Source organism: Balaenoptera ricei, chromosome 1 (genome assembly GCF_028023285.1).
Source record: "Balaenoptera ricei isolate mBalRic1 chromosome 1, mBalRic1.hap2, whole genome shotgun sequence".
In the NCBI taxonomy this organism is placed as follows: domain Eukaryota; kingdom Metazoa; phylum Chordata; class Mammalia; order Artiodactyla; family Balaenopteridae; genus Balaenoptera; species Balaenoptera ricei.
Genome location: NC_082639.1, coordinates 95,483,624 through 95,506,903, shown reverse-complemented (window position 1 = coordinate 95,506,903; position 23,280 = coordinate 95,483,624). Strand labels below are relative to the sequence as shown.

Here is a 23,280-nt window from a genome sequence, read left to right as displayed (position 1 = left end):
CACTCTTAATGGAGAGAAACTACATGAAGATACCATAATCTATTATACCAGTCCCTTATTGTTAGGACATCTGGGCTAGTTTTTTTTTTAATAAATTTTATTTATTTATTTATTTATTGGCTGCATTGGGTCTTCGTTGCTGTGTGCAGGCTTTCTCTAGTTAGGGTGAGCAGGGGCTACTCTTTGTTGCGGTGCGTGGGCTTCTCATTGTCGTGGCTTCTCTTGCTGCGGAGCACGGGCTCTAGGTGCATAGGCTTCTGTAGTTGTGGCACGTGGGCTCACTAGTTGTGGCTTGCGGGCTCTAGAGCTCAGGCTCAGTAGTTGTGGCACACGGGCTTAGTTGCTCTTTGGCATGTGGGATCTTCCCGGGCCAGGGCTCGAACCTGTGTCCCTTGCATTGGCAGGCGGATTCTTAACCACTGTGCCACCAGGGAAGCCCAGGGCTAGTTTTAATTAAAGACAAAGGTGAAATAAATTTGCTGTGTACAGTTGTCAGATTATTCCCATTAGGCAATTTCCTAGTAATTTCATTTCTTTTTTCTTTTTTTAAATTTTTATTTATTTATTTATTTAATTTATTTATTTATTTTTGGCTGTGTTGGGTCTTTGTTTCTGTGCGAGGGCTTTCTCTAGTTGCGGCGAGTGGGGGCCACTCTTCATCACGGTGCGCGGGCCTCTCACTGTCGCGGCCTCTCTTGTTGCGGAGCACAAGCTCCAGACGCGCAGGCTCAGTATTTGTGGCTCACGGGCCTAGTTGCTCCGCGGCATGTGGGATCTTCCCAGACCAGGGCTCGAACCTGTGCCCCCTGCATTGGCAGGTATATTCTCAACCACTGCGCCACCAGAGAAGCCCAGTAATTTCATTTCTAATGAAGAGTTAGCCAAAGATTCCAAGCATCTTCAGTATATTCTGGAAAACTACCAAAGGTTGTAACAACTACACTCCCACCTACAGCATGCAAGATGGGATATGTACATTTGGAAATGCTTATTCAAAATTATGGTATAATTTCTTAATTTGAAACAAATTTTAAACTGATTGTTCCTGTAATTTTGTTTTCTAACTATAGAAAGTGAAGTGTGACAAATTTTCTTGCCCGATAGGGAATCAGGATCCTAAGGACAGGGTTTGTAAAACTCAGTATATGCCAGAAAGAGGCACAGGCATCAGAAACTTAAGTAACACTTTTCTATGAAGTCTTCACAAAAGACTGCAGCCCTTGCTATAGCTTCAAATACGTCCATTGGTATCTCCAGTTATTTCTCCAGGGTTTGATACCTATATTGGTAACCTACTGCTTGTGGAATACAATTGAAACTCAAAACATAAACTTTCCCTGCCACCACCAGCTGTTCTCATTCAACTGCAGCAGACAACTCTCTACTCCTGGGACACACACCTCTCACATGTCTGCTTTGTCACTTCACACCTCATTTTAGAGTACCCTTTTTCTTCTCTGACCTCTCTCAAGACTCAGCTCAACCACCACTGACTCTTATGAAGTCTTCCATAATCCTCCTCAGGGAAAATAAATGGGCTTTTCCTCTGTGTTATCCTGGTTTTTTAAAAAAATAAATTTATTTATTTATTTTTGGCTGTGTTGCGTCTTCGTTTCTGTGCGAGGGCTTTCTCTAGTTGCGGCGAGTGGGGGCCACTCTTCATCGCGGTGCTTGGGCCTCTCACTATCGCGGCCTCTCTTGTTGCGGAGCACAAGCTCCAGACACGCAGGCTCAGTAGTTGTGGCTCACGGGTCCAGTTGCTCCGCGGCATGTGGGATCTTCCCAGACCAGGGCTCGAACCCGTGTCCCCTGCATTGGCAGGCGGATTCTCAACCACTGCACCACCAGGGAAACCCTATCCTGGCTTTTTGCTGGTACCTCTATGACAGCATTTCTGTAATAAGGTACTAAAGTGGAAGTCTTAAAGCAGCGGTCCCCAACCTTTTTGGCACCAGGGACCAGTCTCATGGAAGACAATTTTTGCATGGACTGGGGCTGGGGTGGGGGGGGGGATGGTTTCGGGATGATTCAAGTGCATTACGTTTATTTTGCACTTTATTTCTATTATTATTACATTGTAATATATAATGAAATAATTATACAACTCACCATAATGCAGAATCAGTGGGAACCCTGAGCTTGTTTTCACCTGCCACTCACTGATAGGGTTTGATATGAGTCTGCAAGCAATTGATTTATTATGGTCTCTGTGCAGGCAAACCTCTCTGCTAATGATAATCTGCATTTGCAGCCACTCCCCAGTGCTAGCATCACCGCCTCAGCTCCACCTCAGATCATCAGGCATTAGATTCTCATAAGGAGCACGCAACCTAGATCCCCTGCATGCACAGTTCACGGTAGAGTTCGCGCTCCTATGAGAATCCAATGCTGTCACTGATCTGACAGGAGGCGGAGCTCAGGCAGTAATGCGAGTGATGGGGAGTGGCTGTAAATACAGATGAAGCTTCGCTCACTCACCCGCCGCTCACCTCCTGCTGTGTGGCCCAGTTCCTAACAGGCCACGGACCAGTACCGGGGTTGGGGACCCCTGTCTTAAAAGACAGACACACCTCACCTTTCTACTTCCTGAACAGTATCTAGTGCAGAACTTTATAGAACATGCACTCAAAAACTGTGGAATAGGGCTTCCCTGGTGGCGCAGTGGTTGAGAATCTGCCTGCCAATGCAGGGGACATGGGTTCGAGCCCCGGTCTGGGAAGATCGCACGTGCCGCGGAGTGACTAGGCCCGTGAGCCACAATTGCTGAGCCTACGCGTCTGGAGCCTGTGCTCCGCAACAAGAGAGGCCACCATAGTGAGAGGCCCGCACACGGGGATGAAGAGTGGCCCCCGCTTGCCGAAACTAGAGAAAGCCCTCGCACAGAAACGAAGATCCAACACAGCCATAATTAGTTAATTAATTAATTAATTAATTAATTAAAATAGCTTTAAAAAAAACCCCAAAAACTGTGGAATAAACATACAGAAGACTTCAAATCCTCTAATCCCAAATTATCACAGATATCAGTTTTTAAAGGATTAAAAAGAAAGACTGCTCCCCTCAAAACATGTCCTACTACAGTAAGCAGTTTTGTAAGTTAAAAAAAAAAAGGTGTGTTTTAATAAAAGTGATAAATCATTCTATCTTTAGGAGAGTTATGTTCAACAAACCCACATATGCTTGATATCTGCATCTTACCTCCCAGGATCTCAAACTGTTTATTTTAGAAATAAAAACATGGGGAGAGGTCAGTTCATTGTAAAATATGAAAAAGCAATGATTCAGGCATGTGAGTTTTTGCTTTACATTCCTAGCCAGAGCACAAATGACTGGATATTCTCATCAACACCAAGCTTAAAAAGAAACAAAAAACAAAACTGGAACCACCATGAAGACAACGCCACATTAAAATCTCTTTCTCTTGATAATTTCTGGCTTCCAGCTGACTGGATGAGTTTCTTCTGTTGCTGTATCATCCTCTCCGTACACTTTTATGGTTTTATCAGCTTCAGCTGTTAGTAACCGACTTTCAGACTGATCAAAAGCACAAGCAAATATTCCTGACTCACTGTCCAAAGACCCAGGCTGCACTGCTGCATAAACTCTCTGGAAATTGTAGCCAGTTCTCCAGTCCCAAAGATGCATAGTGCCATTGTCAGCTCCAGATACAAACACTCCATCAGAATTTACTGTCAGTGTATTAATAATAGCATTGTGACCAGAAAGATTTTGAATGAAACTTCCATCGGGGAATTTCCACTGTTTTATGTTATCTGGAGAACCAGATGCAAATGTGTAATGTCTTGGATGTAAAACCACAGCCCTGACTGATTTTTTGTGATTTGTTAATGTGACCCTTGTTTTTCCAGCCACCAAATCCCATAATCGTATTGTAGTGTCATGGCTTCCAGTAATAATTTGTGGTTCTGCAGCTTGACACCTCACTGCCGCCACCGCGTTAGTACGTCCAGATAACGTGTGTACGCTGGCTTTAGTTCTCACATCCCAAATCCGTGCAGCTGAGTCTCGGCTACAGGTCACCGGCACGTTGATTGTTGGGTGCAGATCCAAACCATACACTGTACTCAGATGTCCATGAGAGTGTCTTATAACCTTATGATACTCAAGATCCCAGCAGTTGACTTGTTTGTCTTCTCCACAGGAGAACAGGTACGCGCTCCTTGTGCTATCACACCACGCACTGTACTGATATGCCAAGTTAATGACAGTTTTAACTTGCCACTAGCCAAGTCCTAGATCTTTATAGTTCTGTCAGCAGATCCAGTAACAAACCACTGATTTCCAGGTTCCACAGCAATACATCAAACCCAGGCAAGATGCCCACTGATCACTCTGTAGAGTTTCCACGGTGGGTGCCACTGAGGTTTTGGCATCGTAGGGGCTTTTTTAGCCATCAGTGTGGAGTTCTTGGCATTGCCACCATCCATAACAACCGCCCCTGCAGGCTGTGACTGGTCAGAAGCCCCAGGGTGTCGGTGTTCACCTCCAGCAGGTGCACTACGGTTTGCACCGACCCTGGCTTGAGAAGTAGGTAATGCCACAGCTAAGGACTGTGCAGCTGATTCACTCAGCACTCTTCGGATCTTAGTATCTGCTGTCAAAGCAACCCCAGGTCCTGGTGGATATGGATGTGTACCTGTCACCAAACACTGAACTTCTTGTCCTTGATTGGCAGGATACTGTTTGTGTCCATATGAATCTGATGCATTCTGAGGGCCTTTCTCTTTAAGATTTTCTTCTGAGGTAGGCATATGCAACACAGGACCATACTCATTATGCAGCTTGGTTGCCATTTCTCGTTTGTGACTGTTCATCCAAAGGCACAGGTTTTCCATTATCAGACACAAACATGACATGGGTTCTCTCCAATGACCTGAACACAAGTGTGTGCATAGAATGTTTCTGTACCTCCTCGACCATGACGCCATGGTCTATGTAGTCGCTCCGGCAGGGAAGAAACACTAATCAACAGGATGGAAACCGCCGCCACAGCTCTCCTCACTCACTTTTAAAAATGTGTTTGCTGAATGGAGCTGTCTCTTATCTTTCTTTCATAAACCAGATACACAACACATTATCTACCATTTCCATCTTTAAAGAGGAGAATTGAAATAAGCTGAAGAGTAATCTATGGTAAATTCTATTGTTCATGAATATTTGCTATCCTTCCCCTTCCCTGCCCGTTTAGTGAGGCTGTGGCCATGTCACCAGATCTACTCCATTATGAATTACCAAATTTTCCTTCTTTATTAGGTCACTGTCATATCATTAATAGCGCCTTTCATCAAACAAAGCAAAACAAAACTTTCTCCAGGTGATCCGTGTCTCTACTGGCTAATTCTTTTCTTTGCTCCCCTTTACAGCCAAACTCTTCAAAAGATTTACCCAAATATGCTGTATCCCACTCTCTATTCAATCTACTCTAATTGGGCTTTTGCCCTCATTTTTCCCTCTGCAGTGGCTCTAAGAATTGCCAATGATCTCCATTTTTATTAAAGCCAAAGGCTTTGTCTTATCTTACTTAATTTCACAACAGTATTTGACAGGCTTGGCCACTCTGCCTCCTTCCTTATACCATTTTGCTCTTTAAACTTCCAAGGTGCCACCATTGCCTAGTTTTACTCCTACCTCTCTGGCTGCTCCTCACTCTCCTTGGCAAGACCTATTCCTTTATTCAACCTCTGTGGAAAGAATGCTAGTTGTATCCCAACTATCTATTCTCCCCCTCTCCATAGTAATAGAATCCTCTATTTTTAGTTGGGCATTGGCTACCCAAAATAAAGTAACTGACTACATTTTCCACTTGCTTTTTGTACTATGGCAGTGTAACTAAGATCTGGCCAAAAGTATACAAGAAGTGATATATATGAATTCTTCCTCCTTTCTTGTACCTGCTAAGTACTTTTATACTACCTCTAAGTGTTTGGTCTAGGCCTCTTGTCTTCTCTATCTACACTTTCTCCCTGGTTTATCCCATTCAGGTCTATGGCTTTAAATAAAGATTGTATGCTGATGGCTCTCAAATCTTTATTTCTAGTCTGAACTTCTCCCGAGAGTAGTATTTTAAATGCCTACATGACATGTCCACTTGATGTCTCATAGACACCTCAAATTTAACATGGCCGAAATAGGCCTACTGATCTCTATTTATCTGCCCCCAAAATTGCTCCACTTTGAGTTTTTGCCATTTCAATAAATAGCACAATCATCTACCCATAGGCTCAGGCAAAAGGTCTAAGAGTTATTCTCAATTCAGTTTCCCTCATTCACTATATCCAATCCATTAGCGGTGGTCTACCTCCAAAATACATCCTGAATCATACCACCTCCACTGTTATAACTCCATGCCAAAACATAAGCATTCCTCACCTGAACTATTCCACTCAGTTAAGTGGTCTCTGTAATTCATCCTTCGTATAGCAGCAAAAGTGATCTTAAAAGATCACGTCTCTCCTTATTAAAATCCTCAAATTGATTCCAAATCTAATTGGAATAAAATCTAAACTCCTATAAGGCTCTACCTGATCCAGTGCCTCCAACCTCATTATCAAGGACTTCCCTTTCCATGTTTTCCATGTTCCAGCTAGGCTGGTCTTCTATCTTTAAACATGTCAGATTTGTTGTTTATCCTGAATGAGGTTCACAGTACTTCTGAATCTGTGGCTCAGTATCTTTCATCAGTTTTAGAAGATCCTCAGCCACAATCTCTCACGTCTCCTTCTAGGGCTCCAATTTTATGTGTGTGTGTGTGTGTGTGTGTGTGTGTGTGTGTGAAACCTTTACACTGTTTCCCATGTCTTACACTCTGTTCTGTGTATCCCGCCCTTCTTCTCTCCATGATTTAGTCTGGATATTTTCTTTTGTCTTATTTTCCAAGGTTTTCTTCAGTTGTGACAAACCTGCTGTTAAATACATCTGTTGAGACTTAGTTTCATCTACTTAGCTTTAAATATCAGTTATTGTATTTTTCAGTTCTAGAATTCAATTTGATTTTTTAAATAGTTTCAAGTTCTCTGATGTCCTGTATTGCTGACTAATTACAATTATTGTAAAAAGTCTGTCTTAGATCTTCTCCAAATCTGTATCTTCCATGGGTCTGTTTTTATTATCTATTTTTCCTTTTGATTTTGGTCATGTAGTCATGTCTTTTAGTATGCTTGGTAATTTGTGTGTGTGACAACTTGAAGAAATAATTTTAGGCTCAGAGTAATGTTATTCTCCTCCAGAGAAGATATATTGATACATTTGCTTCTGGCAAGTAGTAAGGTCAGGGACTGAGCTAACCTTCATCCAAGCAGCGACTGAACTGATTGGAAGTTGAATTTCAGTTTTTGTAAGGGTCGATCTATACCCACTATACTCCTTCTTCTAGGCTGAAACTCTTAAGAGAGTCTTAGACTAAAAGCTAAGAGAGTCCCAACTAAAAGCTTGGGGTATTTACCAAGGCTCCTTCTGCTGGTGGGCCCTGGACTCCATTTTTGTACCCTTAGTCCTGTAAAATTGCCAGAATCTCAGCTCAGCTTCTTAGCCTCTCCATCACTGCTTTTGGCTCAGCTCCTTAGCTACTGCTTACAAATGAGCAAATGCTTTGAGGGTAAAAGCAATGCCAAATGTCAGGCTCATCTCTTTAAGCTTCCCTGGTCTATAATTCTAAGCCTCTTAAATCCTTACTGAAGCAGCTTCTGAGGCCTTCAAGCAGCTATTTTTAATATTTTGTCTAGCTTTTCTGGTTGTTCTCAGAGGGAAGGGTGGCCTGTAACAAGCCAGTCCATTAATTTCAGAAGCATAAATCCCCAGGTTTATTATAATCTTAGTGCCTGCTATGGAGTGAATTGTGCTCCCTGCAAAAATATGTTGACATCTTAACCCACAGTACCTCAGAATATGACCCTATTTGGAAACAGAGGAGTCTTTACATAGGTAATCAAGTTAAAATGAAGTCCTAATCCAATATGACTGGTGTCTTAATAAAAAATGGGAAATCTGAACATAGACATGCACTGGAGTTAGACAGCTACAAGTCAAGGAAAGCCTTGTCTTCAGAGGGAGCATGGCCCTGCTGACACCTTGATTTTGGACTTCCGGCCTCCAGAACTGTAAGACAATAAATTGTGTTAAGCCACCCAGGTTGTGGTGCTTTGTTACAGCAGCCCTAGTGATCTAACAAAGGGCTTTTTCACTTTCAGGTCTGTGACAGTTAATTTTATGTGTCAACTAGACTGGGTCATGGGGTGCCCAGATATTTGGTTAAATATTATATCTTAAGGTATTTTTTGCAATGCAGAAAATATTTATACAGTTGACTTTACTAAATTTTCTTTATGGGTTCTCCCTTTTACATAATAATTAGATAGGATAGGTAGAGTAAGTTCAGTAAATATTTCCATTTACCAAGCATGGTAAGAGAATGCTAGTGGTCCATCAATATCTCTTCTCTCCTTCTTTAGTGTTGGAATCTGACAGCCACTCAGTTAGAGACTACATTCACAGCTTTTCTTCCAGTTTGGCATGATCACATAACTAAGTTCTAACCAGTAGGACATGAGCAAAAGCCATGAGCACCACTTTTGAGTCACGCACTAAAAAGGAATACATTTGTTCTCATGTGGCTTTTTCTTCTGTCTCACTGGTGGAGAGATAACAAGACTAGAGAAACTTCCTTGGATCTAAAAATGGGCACCATAGAGTGAAGATGGCAGAGCTGCTCTACCAGCCCTGGATCCCTTGGCTATTACCCTAGAGAGACATACACTTCTATTTTGTTTAAGTTATTGTATATTTGGGTCTCTGTTTTAGCAGCTTATCATATATGCCTTAACTAATACACCAAACCATTATAGTCTGAAGAACTGGTTTATTTCAGTTGAATAAGCCCTACATTAAGTAGTAAAAAAAAAAAGAAAAGTCAAAAAAAAAAAAAGGAATTCTGAGTTATCCTCTACTATAAATTGGTTACATATTTTCCTTTTCTTAAAATTCAAAGACAGATCATTTTTCAAAAATCATGATTTAAACTCCATTTAGAAAAAGTTTCTAAAAAACTAAAGATAGAACTACCATATGACCCAGCAATCCCACTATTGGACATATACCCTGAGAAAACCATAATTCAAAAGGACACATGTACCCCAGTGTTCATTGCAGCACTGTTTACAATAGCCAGGACATGGAAACAACCTAAATGTCCAACAATAGATGAACAGATAAAGAAGATGCGGTACATATATACAATGGAATATTACTCAGCCATAAAAAGGAATGAAACTGGGTCATTTGTAGAGATGTGGATGGACCTAGAGTCTGTCATACAGAGTGAAGTAAGACAGAAAGAGAAAAACAAATATCGTATATTAACACATGTATGTGGAATCTAGAAAAATGGTACAGATGAACCTATTTGTAGGGCAGGAATAGAGACGTAGACGCAGAGAACGGACATGTGGACACGGGGGGAAGGGGAGGGTGGGACAAATTGGGAGATTAGGTTTGACATAAATACACTACCATGTGTAAAATAGACAGCTAGTGGGAACCTGCTGAATAGCACAGGAAGCTCAGCTCGGTGCTCTGTGATGACCTAGATGGGTGGGATGGGGGGGGTGGGAGGGAGGTCCAAGAGGGAGGGGATATATGTATACATATAGCTGATGCACTTCATTGTACAGCAGAAACTAACACAATGTTGTACAGCAATTTTACTACAATAAAAAAAAAAAAAGAAAAAAGAAAAAGTTTCAACGTAAGAGTCACAGCAGGAATTAAGGTAGCAAGGGAAGAAGGTAGAAGGATTTACTTATATCTTGGTTAATCCTAATAACTCAATGAGGAAGTTATTATACCCTTACTTGGATGAGGAAAACTGATTTTTAAAAGTCAGCAGAACTGCCTAAGGTTTCACAGTTAATAGATGATATATCTGGGATTCAAACCCAGGTCAATATGATGCCATACACACTTTCACAGCACCATCCTTCCCTTAAAGAAGCCTCCATTCAACTATTGCTGCTCCAAATGACAATTTCAGAGGTCTATTTTCATTAAAGGCTTAAAACCTATAAAACGTATGTATGTGCTTGTGATATATTTTAACTGAGTAAATTAAGCAGTATAAGAGAAATTAAAATATAATCATATACATCATAGTGCTATCAGTTCACTCAAAAACAGAATAAAAAAGCTAAAAATACAACTTTTTATCCGATACAGAAGGATGCAAAACTGGAGTGGAAAAGAATGAGGCAAGGGACTCTTGCTTTTCATTCTAAATAGTTCTCTATTTAATTTCTGAACATGTATATGTTATTACTTTGGTAATTTAAAAAATGTATATAAAATGTAAAACATGAAGTTTACATTTTAAAGCCAGTAGTTTAATTCACCAGTAGTGGCTTCCTAATGGATTTCTCTTTTTCACCCAAAAGAGGCAGGATATATATATATATGATATATATTAAGTTGAAACAATCTGAGATTGCAATTTTTTTAGATTATTGGTAATATGCTTCCACTTAATAAGTGGAAAAGGAACTATATAAAAAGGAAAACATGGACTTAGAATCAGAAAGATTTGTGCTTGAATTCCTACTTTGTCAGTTATTAGCTAAGTGAATTTGGGCAAGTAACAACCTCTCTGAGCCTTGGTTTTCCTGAAAATGGAAAAAATAACACATATCTTCAGGGTTGTTATTAGACACAAAATATGTAAAGTCCCTAAAACGAGTGCCTAATAAAGAAGAGAAACTTAATGAATGGCAGAACAGAGACATTTATAGCCCCCAAACTAATACAAATAATTATATGTATAGTGATAATGAGATGAAGGTTCTTGAATAATATTTTAATTTATAACTTCAGATTCCTCATCATATTTGTCACAGTAATTTAAATTATGCTGCAAGTGTGAAGTGAAATTACATATAACAGTTCTAACAATAAAGTACAGCTAAATAAAGTGAGTCAGTGACTATGGAACTTATCATGGTTTCTGAAAGGGGAGAAGTACTAGGCTGTTTTTATACCTTCCTCACAGATACTCTGTAGATACAAGGGTCTAGGATGCCTGTGGTGGCACTTGCACTCATTTTGCACATAAATGAGAACTTCTTTCTCCAGTGAACACAGTTTGCTTGCACCACCTCCCTGAGGGAAAAAAAGAAAAGAACCAGTTAATTAACTAGTATTGATGACATGTTAAAAAATAAAAAGCACACACACTCTTTCACTCAAGTCTATAATGCAAACATGACATATTATAAACCAATATTTGGAAACAGTGAAACTTGAAGAAAACAAATTCCTAACAATGTGATCTGAAAATCTTTAGAAAGTCTTATTATCCACAGGAAACTGAAAAAAAAGTGAATTTACTTATCAATTTAATCAATATAAACTGATGCTTCACTATTCATTCATTCAACACACACTACACATTTGTTTGTATTAGATGTGATGATTATGTGCTAGGTGATTAAAATACGAAGATCAGAATGACAGTGTTTCTAACCTTATAGGGCTTATAGTTTAGTTAGTGTAAGAGAGAGAAATATAAACAATACTTATTCTAAAACGAACTACTGTCACAGTTTCACTCCTATTCCAGCCATAAGAGCAACAGCAGCTACCATTTATGGACAGTTTACCACATGCTATTTAATCTCACAACAACCCTAGGACGTAACCGGCATTATCCTCACTTTACAGGTAAGGAAACTGAAGCACAAGGAGAGAAGATAACTCTAGGTCATTTAGGTAGGAAGTAGCATAACTAGCATTTAAACTAGGCTCATTTAACTCAAAAGCCCACTCGTCTATTTTTTCCAACAACTCTGCTCTTTCAAGTTTCCAGGCCTCCGTACATGCTGTTCCCTCTACCATTCCCTTAGAAAGGAAGGATAATTATTCCTCTAACATCAGAAGAAAAGAAAGGCAGTGGGCAAAAATAAAGACAAAGCTGGAGAAAGCAAAAAGGAAAGGCAAGAGAGCCCAGGTTAGTTTTCATTTTCTTAGCAAAGTAATAGATGAGGTTACTTCTACAGGATGATAGTAGCTGATGGGTGAGTTGTAAGTTTAGATAAAGGCTGAGGACGGTGAATGTGACAGGGAGCCAACTTAGTAGCTGCCTCAGTGAATAAAATGAGTTTGTATTGGGACAAATCAATTTGGTTTTATGGATTTCTCCATCAATGCACAGAAATCCAAGAACAAGAAGTGCAAAAACAAATATAATTTAAAAACCAAGTATGTGTTTGTGTGTGGTACGTGCATGTACATTTACTTATATACATTTAAACAGACATGCAAACAGAGAGGAGGGTGTGTGGTTTATCATAGGTTTAACTGTCATAACTTCAGCTTTTTTTTTTTTCATTAGGAAGCTTTAGGTGATTTAATGAATTATGATATGACGAGGATGTATATGCGTTCTTAGGGGAGTTTCCCTAGAAATCCAGCAGGGGTGAAATTTATCTGTATGGTCACAACACAGGCAGATTGAGAGTTGTTTGGCAAAGGACAGATCTGAAGGTGTTTGTCCGGCAACCTAAGGCATCCACAGTAAGATGAGCAGTAGCTAACCTGTATACTCAAAAATAGTGAATTAAAAAAAATTATTGAATAATAATGAAAATAACAAGCAAGAAAAAATAAAACCAGTATTTTTTTTATTGTTGCTTCCCTCTCAACATCTCTTGGCCTCAAGACTTGGTCAAGGCATCAGCCATGGCCTCTGGAGCTTCCCAAAAAAGGTATGCAGATATAACAATGTCCCAATACTCCTGGACCCTTCAAGAGTATGCTGAGCTTCAAGGCACTTTGTTGTTCCTGTTACTGAGACCACCGATATAATGATCAAGAATCAGAGATAAGATTAAAAAAAAAACCTGTTATTTTACTTTTCTGATAAAATTACATTAAAACTTCTGGTTAAGGATGGCAGTTTGGGTACCTGTATTAGCCTCTGCTCCCTCCCCAAAATCTTCTAAATTAAAAAAAAAAAACTTGAAGTCACCATCACCAAGGACAAAGAGAACCAGACAGGAGACAAAAAAAAGTGGACAGGGACAGACAAGTGATAACTGATGAAGCAAACTGAAGAAAGCTGAACCTTAAGCTGATAATAATGAAAGCCATGAGAAGGAATCTAAAATTGATCTTGAAGTAGAATGAAGGAAGCACAAAAGGCAGAAGGATTGATTGAAAACTGTTTTAGAAACAGAACCTCAGATCCTGTGACTCCTGCAGAAGACTGAGATCATTTTCCTGACAAAGTAAAACAAAGGGATCTCTGAAACACCTGACTTGAGGGCAAGGTATTGAAAATAGCATGATAGCATGACCACATTGGGGGGAGGTGGATGAAAGATGACTCACTGAATGCTGAAGCCTCCCATCTTCTCCCTTAACCTGCCTCCTCAGAATGCTGGAGCCAGGGCATATTCTTCAAGATGTGGAAAGAATATTCCCTGGGGAAGCCAATCAGCCCCAAAGAAAATGAGATGGATGTTGAGGGTTCCCAACAAAACAATCTACAGTGAAAATCTGAATCAATGAGCATCCGCCATATGCACAAAGCTAATCAACTTTTAGTGCTTCGTAGTAAATGAGCAGACACTTAGAGTCTCTTAATATGAAAGACAGAGATTAAAAAAATAGCAAAAAGCAACTTGAAGAAAACAAAGTCTATGCTGGAAGAAGAAAAGATTCTCAGAGAGAAAGAAAGTACATCTACCATACAGGAATAGGATGCTGTTAAATTTTTAAAAAGGAACATACAGGAAACTAAAAAGTACTCATGGAAATCAAAACTACTGGGCTTGATATTCTGTTTGTCATTCTAGATCCACTCTACCCTTTGCTGTGGCCCAGGAGGCTGGCTTTTACGGACTATATCAACCAGGCTCCCCTGCCCTCTGCCTCTGCATGTGCTAAAGGGACAAACAACGCAAAGATGGAGCGCAGGAGGAGAGAGAAGTTGGTGTATTTTCCTCCTGCTCTTTCCCTGTCAGGCCACGTGAAAAATAGGGAAGTGGTTGGGGACTGCAGTTTTCCACAATATACCTTGTAGAACTTAGACTCTAAACTATATACGTTTAGGGGCTTTCCTAGAGGTCCAGTGGTTAAGACTCCATGTTCCCAATGCAGGGGGAATGGGTTCGATCCCTGGTGGGGAACTAAGGTCCTGAATGCCGCACGGTGTGGCCAAAAAAAAGCCAAACAAAAAAATAAACTATACGTATTTATAACTTGGTTAAAATAAAAACCAAATTTAAAAAGTTGTCTAGTATTGAATAATCTGGAAATGGGAACAAAAGTATATAACATTGCAAGCCATTTTTTTCTAACTGCTTTAAAAAAAAAAACCCCAAGAACCTTCTTTATTGGCTAATATATGAAAATTAAATGGTATCTTAAAATGTTTTTCAGCCAATTATTCTAGAAATTATGTCATAAGTATAAAAAATCCATTAATACTCAGTGCAAAACCCTAAGACTTTGCTTTATAGTCTGCTACTTTTCATTAATTTGTGAAACAATTCCTCAGCAATACTAATTACAGAAATACATCTTTAGATTTTTACCTAGTTTAAAATGCCCTTATAATGTAGCAGCCTTTACATACCAAATGGTATATGCTATCACAAATGGAGGGCAGCTTTGGCCTGAGTAATAAAAATAAGAGAAATCAAGCAAACTTCATATGTGGGTGTTTCTCTTTAAAAAACACATAAGTAGGAAAGGAGTATTTACAGAAACATTGGTCTAGTTTGGCTAGAGAGTGGAGGAAGGCAACATTAAGTCTGGTAGACTTGGGAAGAAACAAGAGATTAAAAAACTTTACCATTACAAATACAGGTAGATAATTGATATCATAGTATAGAATAGAGGTGAAGAATAAGTTTTCATAAAGGATATAATGTTAAATCTTAAGGGAAAAGAGTACGCTTCTATAACCCTATGTTCCCATCTACTTACTACCACTCTCTTTCCCTTCAGATCCAAGCTCTTTGAAGATGATGACGACAACAATGACAGCATTTATCGAGTGCTTATTATACAACAGGCATTGTTGTAAATACTTTACATGTATTAGCTCATTGAGACCTCAAAACAACTTTATGAGGAAGGTACTATTAGCTCCATTTTATAGATAAAAGAAAAGGGGAAAGTCAGTGACTTGTTTGGAACTGGAATTTGAAGACCTGTCTACAGTGTAGACATTTTCCTCACCTCTCAGTTACTTTTCCATGCCCTCAGTCAGGCTTCTATCCTCCACCACTCCACTGAAACTGCTCACCAGTGAACAATTAACTGCCAAATCCAATGAGTTCTTTTTTATTACCGTAGTTGACTCCTCTTATACGTTCTTGAAATACTCTAGTCCCTTTCTACTTCTGTGACTAGTTCTTCTCAGCTTCTTCTGTCACCTCAAAATGCTGATGTCCACCACTTAAAATGTTGATGTCTCTATCTCTAGCTTTCTTTTCTTTTTACTTTTATGGCCTTAACTACTATGCATACACTAAGAATATATAAATTTAAAGTCTTCTACTTTAGTCATTGTATTAATATATCCACCAATTTACTAGCAATCTCCACCTAGAACTCTTAGTCTCTAGGAAAGGCTTTAGGCCTCTGACCTCTGTCCATAATGGTACTCACCAGTAGGCTGGCTACCCACCAGCTCAACTAGTTAGCTAAACTAGTCAATGGATTGCCCAGGTGCATATGTGATAGAGATTGCCAGTTGCTTATCCAATATCCAGTCTCGTCTCTTCTTTAAAAACAGAAACCTGGGACTCCCCTGGTGGTCCAGTGGTTAAGACTTTGCCTTCCAGTACAGTGGGTATGGGTTCGATCCCTGGTCAGGGAGCTAGGATCCCACATGCCTCATGGCCAAAAAAACCAAAGCATAAGACAGAAGCAATATTGTAGCAAATTCAGTAAAGACTCAAAAAAAAAAAAATCGTCCACATTAAAAAAAAAAAAAACCAAAACAAACAGAAACCTGATTTTATTCAGAATGGCAATGTGTCCAGTTAAAAGACTGCATTTTCCCATTATTCCTTGCAGCTTGGGGTAGCCATGGGATTGAGTACAAGCCAATGATATAAATGGAAGTTACTGGGTATAACTTCTAGAAAGGCACAAGAAAAGAAATACAGTTAAGATACATCCTTTTACCTTTCCTCTTTTCTTCCTTCCTCTACCTAGAAAACTGTAATGACAACTGTTAGAGTGTCAATAGCCATCTTGGACCATAAGGTTACCTTGAAGAAAAGCAATGTGATGATAGTGCACAGAGACAGAAGAAAGATGGGTCCAATTAATCATGCAGCCCTGTCTCCCTCCAAACTTACACCTTATTATTTAAAATGCTTATTTGGGGTTTTGTTATATGCAGCTTAACCAAATCCTAAATGATATAGCCTAAGACTGATCATTCCCAAATAAAGGAATCTGTACAATTCAAATGTTATTCTCATCATGGTAGATGCTCCAGGAATCCCAGAGTCCTGTTCTCCTCATTTAAAATTACTGTATGAAGCAAGACAGAGTAAGAGGTTCCTAGCCCTCATCCTCTTACAGAAACAACTATTTGACAGACATCCACAAACAAAAGTGGCTTTGTGGGAACCTTGGGTTCCAGGTAGGAGGCTGTGACACTCTGATGGAGCCCAAAAACTAAGGAGGGCTGCTTTGAGAAGGCAGGCCTGCGCCTCAGTTGGTACTAGATTTATTAATTTCCTTTGGTGATATCATGTTTACCTGACTCTTCGTGATCCGTGTAGTCTTGCATGGTGTCTGTGTGTTTGAAAGAGAAGACACCTCTTCCAGTCTTTACAGACTGGTTTTGGCAGGTAAAGACCTTCTCCTGCCAGAAGACTTCAATATCTCACTCACTATAATGGATAGATCATCCAGACAGAAAATCAGTATGGAAACAGAACTGGACAACACTATGGAACCAATGGACTTAACAGATATATACAGAACTTTCTATCTATCAGCAGAAGAATACACGTTTTTCTCAAGTGCACACAGAACATTCTTCAGGATCAATCACAAGTTAGGTCAAAAGAAGTCAACAGATTTAACTAGATCTAAATCACTCCAAATATCTTTTCCAGCCACAATGGAATGAAACTAGATACCAATAACAGTAAGAAGATGGGGAAATTCATAAATATGTGGAAAGTAAACAACATACCCCTGAACAACCATTGGTTCAAAGAGTAAATCAAAAGGGAATTAAAAAAATATCTCAAGACAAATAAAAACAAAACCACAACAAACCAAAACTTATGGATTGTAGCAAAGGCATACTAAGTTTACAACAATAAACACTTCCATTAAAAAAGAAAGATCTCAAATAAACCTAACTTTATACCTCAAAACCTGAAAAAGAAGAAACTAAGCACAAAGTTAGAAGAGTGAAGGAAATAATAAAGATTACCGAGGACATAAATCAAATAGAAAAACAATAGAAAAAATCAACAAAAATAAGAGTTGCCTATATAAAAGTAAACAAAATCAACAAACCCTTGGCTAGATAAATTTGAATAAAGAGAGAAGACTCAAATAAAACTAGAAATGAAAGTGGAGATATTACAACAGATGCTTCAGAAATAAAAAGAACCATAAGGGGCTATTATGAACAATTACAGGCCAACATATTGGATGACCCAGAAGAAATCAATAAATTCCTAGAAATACACAACTTATCAAAACAATCAAGAAAAAGAAAACCTGAACAGACCAATAAAAAATAAGGAGATTGGGTCAGTAATCAAAAACCTCTCTACAAAAAAAAGCCCAGGACCAGCTAGCTTCATGGGTGAATTCTACCAAATACTCAAAGAAGAATACCAATCCTTCTTAAACTTTTCCAAAAAAACAGAAAAGAGGGAACACTTTGAAACTCATTTTATAAGCAGCATCATCCTGATACCAAAGCCAGACAAAAACACCACAAGAAAATAAAACTACAGGCCAATATCCCTAATAAAGATAGATGCAAAAATCCTCAGTATACTAGCAAACCGAATTTAACAAAATATTAAAAGGATAAACATATGCAAAATCAATGTGATATATATACCACAGTAACAGAATGAAAGATAAAAACCACATGACCATCTCAATAGGTGCAGAAAAAGCATTTGACAAAATTCAACATCCATTTATGATAAAGACTCTCAACAAAAGAGGTGTAGCAGGAGCTTACCTGAACACAGTAAGGACCATATATGAAAAGCCCACAGCTAATACCATAATCAATGGGGAAAAACTGAAAGCTTTTCCTCTAAGTTCTAGTACAAGGTCAGAAAGTTCAGTCTCACCTCTTCTATTCAACATTGTACTGGAAATCCTAGCCAGAGCAGTTAGATAAGAAAAAGAAATAAAAGGCATCCAAATTAGAAAAAAGAAGTAAAATTATCTTTATCTGCACGTGACATGATCATATATGTAGAAAACCCTAAAGACTCAACAACAACAAAATAGATTAGAACTAATAAATGGATTCAGTGAAGCTGTAGGATACAAAAATTAACATTAAAAAAAATCAGGGTATTTTCTAGACACAAACAATGAACTGCCCAAAAAGGAAATTAAGGAAACAATCTCATTCACAATAACAACAAAAAGAATAAACTATGAGGAATAAACTTAACCAAAGAGGTAAAAAACTTGTAAACTGAAAATTATAAAACATTGATGAAAATTAATGAAGACACAATGGAAAGATATCCTGTGTTAATAGATTGGAAGAATTAATATTCTTAAAATGTCTGTACTTCCAAAAGTGATCTACAGATTCAATGCAATCCCTACAAAAATCCCAATGGCATTCTTTACAGAAATAGAAAAAACAATCCTAAAATTCACATGTAACCACAAAAGACCCTGAATAGCCAAAGCTATTTTGAGGAAGAAGAACAAAGCTGGATGCATCACGTTTCCTGATTTCAAAATGTATTACAAAGCCACAGTAATCAAAACGGTATGGTATGGCATACAAACAAATATAGACCAATGGAACAGAATAGAGAGCCCAGAAATAAATCCACCTATGTACACTCAACTGATTTTTGACAAGGGTGCCAAGAACACACAATGGAGAAAGGAGAGTGGTGCTGGCAAAACTGGTTATCCAATGCAGAAGAATGAAATTGTATCTGTAATTACCTCACACCATAAAAAAAAAAATCAACTTAAAATGGATTAAAGACTTAAACATAGGACCTGAAACACTAAAACTATTAGAAGAAAACAGAAAAAAAGCTTCTTGACATTGGTCTGGGCAATGATTTTTTGTATATGATATCAAAAGCACAGGCAACAAAAGCAAAAATAGACAAGTGTGATTGCATCAAACTAAGAAGCTTCTGCACTGCAAAGGAAACAATCAGCAGAGTGAAAAGCAACCTATGGAATGGAAGAAAACACTTGCAAACCATATTATGTGATAAGGGGTTAATATCCAAAATATATAAGGAACTGGAACAACTCAATAGCAAAAAATCCAAATAATCTAACTAAAAAATGGGCAAAGGACTTGAATAGACATTTCTCAAGTGAATATATACCAAAGGCCAACAGATATATGAAAAGATGCTCAACATTGCTAATCATCAGGGAAATGCAAATCACCACAATGAGGTATCACCTCACACCTCTTAGAATGGCTATTATCAAAAAGACAAAAGATAAATGTCAGCAAGACTGTGGAGGAAAGGAAACCTTTGTACACTGCTGGTGGAAATATAAATTGGTAAAGCCAGTATAGAAAATACTGTGAAGGGTTCTTAAAAATTAAAAATAGAATTATCAGGCTTCCCTGGTGGCGCAGTGGTTGAGAATCTGCCCGCCGGTGCAGGGGACACGGGTTCGAGCCCTGGTCTGGGGGGATCCCGCATGCCGCGGAGCGACTGGGCCTGTGAGCCACGGCTGCTGAGCCTGCGTGTCTGGAGCCTGTGCTCCCAACGGGAGGGGCCGCGACAGTGAGAGGCCCGTGCACCACGATGAAGAGTGGTCCCCGCTTGCCACAACTGGAGAGGGTCCTTGCTTAGAAACGAAGACCCAACACAGCCAAAAATAAATATAAATAAATTAATAAAAATAATAATAATAATAAGATCCAAAAAAAAAATAGAATTATCAGGGGAAATATCAGGGGATATATGTATATGTATAGCTAATTCATTTTGCTGTACAGTAGAAACTAACACAACATTGTAAAGCAACTATACTCCAATAAAAAAATTAATTAAAAATAATAGAATTATCATATGATCCAGCAATCCCACTTCTGGGTATACATTCAAAGGAAATGAAATCAGTATCTTGAAGAGATAGATGTATTCCTATATTTACTGCAGCATTATTCACAACAGCCAAGATATAGAAACAACCTAAGTGTTTGTCAGTGGATGAATGGATAAAGAAAATGTGAAACATATATACATATATATATATATGAATATTATTCCACCACAAAAAAGGAAATGCAGTAACATGTATGGACCTGGAGGGCATTATACAAAGTGAAATAAGCTAGACATAGAAGGTCAAACACTGCATGATCTCATTTACATGTGGAATCTAAAATAGTCAAACTCACAGAAGCACAGAGAATGGTGGTTGCCAGGGTTGGGAAGTGGGGGAAATGGGGAAATGTTGGTCAAAGCATATAGAATTCAGTTAGGCAAGATAAGTAAGTTCTGGAGATCTAATGTACAGCATGGTGACTATAGTTAACACTACTGCACTGTATACTTGAAATCTGCTAAGAGAGTAGATCGTATTGGTGAGGTGATGGATATGTTAATTAGCTTGATTATGGCAGTCATTTCACAATTTATATGTATATCAAAACATCAAGTTGTACACCTTAAATATAAACAATTTAAATTTGTCAATTATACCTCAATAAAGCTAAAAAAAATTACTGTTTGAATGAAATGCTTTGGAACCTATCCATATTTTTCATGACTTGTATAGCCTCACCTCATGAAGTCACAGATAAACTCAGGCCCACTTGCTAGGGATTAAGACACTATCTAGACACATGAATATCGCCTCCCAAGCAGGAGACTGACATGTGAGCTAGGACTTTGGAACAGGTTCTTATGTGAAAGTAAGAAAGTCTAATGAGCCAAGAGGTCAGGCTAGGATGAATTGGGGGTATGAAAAGTATACTCATCTATTAATTAACTCACAATGTGGAACAGTAAAGAATCCTTACTGGAGGAGAAACCCAAAAATGATGAAGGCAGAGGATACAAACCCAGCATAATATTCTGGACAATAATACACTGCCAACCATAGTAAACAATAAATATTTGTGGACTGAACACATAAATGTCATTCATGGGCCACAAATGAACAGTCCCAGCTACCAATTCCTGCCTGTATTACTTCACAACTATTCCTAAATCAACCTCCTTCATGTGTCTAGCCCCACTATCCTAATTCCATCCCTCAATAGTTCTTCCCTGAAATACGGCAACAGTTTCCTAAATGGCCCCCATGCAAACCTACCTTCCTCATGTTACCAGAGAGCTTCTTCTAAGATACAAATTTGGTAATGTCGTTCCTCTGTTTAAAATCCCTCACTGCTTCCCCATCTCAGATTAGGTCCAACCTCCTTCACATGGCATCTGCATGATTAGGCCCCTGACTATCTTTAGTCTCATCGCTTGACGCTTTCTGTCTCATACTAATTGTCATTCTCCATTTACTTCACACTATTTCTCATTTGTATGCCTTTGTTCATGATGTTTTCTTTCCCTCGTACACTATCTACTCTCCCTTTCAACTACTACATTCACCAGTTTAATTTTAACTCATTTAGATTAGTTATTACCCCCTCTACGAATCTTTCCCTGACTCAGCCTCCAGGTGAAAGCCTGGTGTCCTGTATGACCTGGCCTGCCTTGGTCCCCTGAATACCTCAGCATCTACCATTCCCTGTCCTACAGCCCTGCCACCCAGGGGAGGGGCTGACAAGAACTGACTGAGTTGGCCTCCTCCATCATTACATTCAGTCCTCATCCCCCAGGATGTGGTCCTAATTTCCTTTATCCTTGCCTTGTTTCTGGCAGATTCTCCTATGATTATATATTTCAAATGAACAAATATTGTAAATAAAAAAATTTATAAGCCTAAGATATTCCTGACTATGCTCTTTCTTAACAGGAACTCAAGTAGAAATAAATACGTTAATTTAAATAATCTTTTAGATTTTGTACTATCAAAATAATAGCCCTGGAGTTTGAAACAATTTATCCAAATAAAAAAATTTTTGTGTGCTTAAGGCAATTACTCAGAATTTTTTTTGTGGTAATCTTTAATGCATACACACACACACACACACACACACACACACACACAAACAGCTGGCAGAAGGCTGTCCAGACAACACAAACAAACAAAGTGGCCAAGTTAGTTTGTGACAGTTTGTTATACTGATGGGTTACCATGGAAACAAACTCAGACTACTTGGCAACGGAGACAAAAGTCACATTAGTAAATGCTTTCCGTTATATGACTCATTGATTTCCTATGAGTCTTATACGGTTGCTTAACCATTTTCAAGCAACAAAGGAACAGAATATGATTCATGTTGGTACTGTGGAAAGCCAAGTATTTGTAAGATAAAATGATAAAGTTGCTGATTGTGACATATATAAGCAGGGGACTTAACAGAAGATAAATGTTGCTATTGCCATTGTTTATGCTTCAAAGAGTCAAAGAAAATCTAAAAAGTCTTAAAAAAATATATAAAATGAAATGAAAATTATGGATCCATTTTTTATGACTACTTAGTTACTGTACCAGCAAACTGCATTACTTAATATTCTAAGAATAACTTGCACATGTATACTCTAGGCACATACTAAAATTATGCCATATCTTGGTAACGAAAGCAATTTTTTTTCTGGACTTTTTTCTTTCTATTTAATATTTTTTTAAATTAATTTTTATTGGCGTATACTTGCTTTACAATGTTGTGCTAGTTAAAGCATTTTTAACTTGTTAAAAACAGTGATAAAAAACTGCTATGAGGAATGCAAGCTGTTTTGCCAGACAGCATTATTGCATGCATGTTAAGAGCTTGTATCCAGAGCCAGTCTGCCTGCGTTCAAATCCTGCTTCTGCTACTTGCCGGTTGTCACTCTGGACACAGTCCTTAAACTCTCTGCATTTCCGTTTCCTCCTCTGTGAAACAGGGATGGTAATAGTACTTATACCTCATGG

At 38.6% G+C, this 23,280-nt stretch overlaps 1 protein-coding gene and 1 pseudogene across 1 annotated transcript in view; both read right to left on the bottom strand.

Annotated features, from left to right (window-relative positions):
- Positions 1 to 23,280, bottom strand: part of EEIG2 (EEIG family member 2) — a 101,878-nt gene that overhangs the window by 46,851 nt on the left and 31,747 nt on the right. Inside the window, exon 2 of the mRNA XM_059900724.1 lies at positions 11,040 to 11,160. Coding sequence (XP_059756707.1) covers positions 11,040 to 11,160 — 121 coding nt within the window. The remainder of the gene's footprint in view (positions 1 to 11,039; positions 11,161 to 23,280) is intronic.
- LOC132351003 (pleiotropic regulator 1-like) lies at positions 3,316 to 4,941 on the bottom strand (annotated as a pseudogene).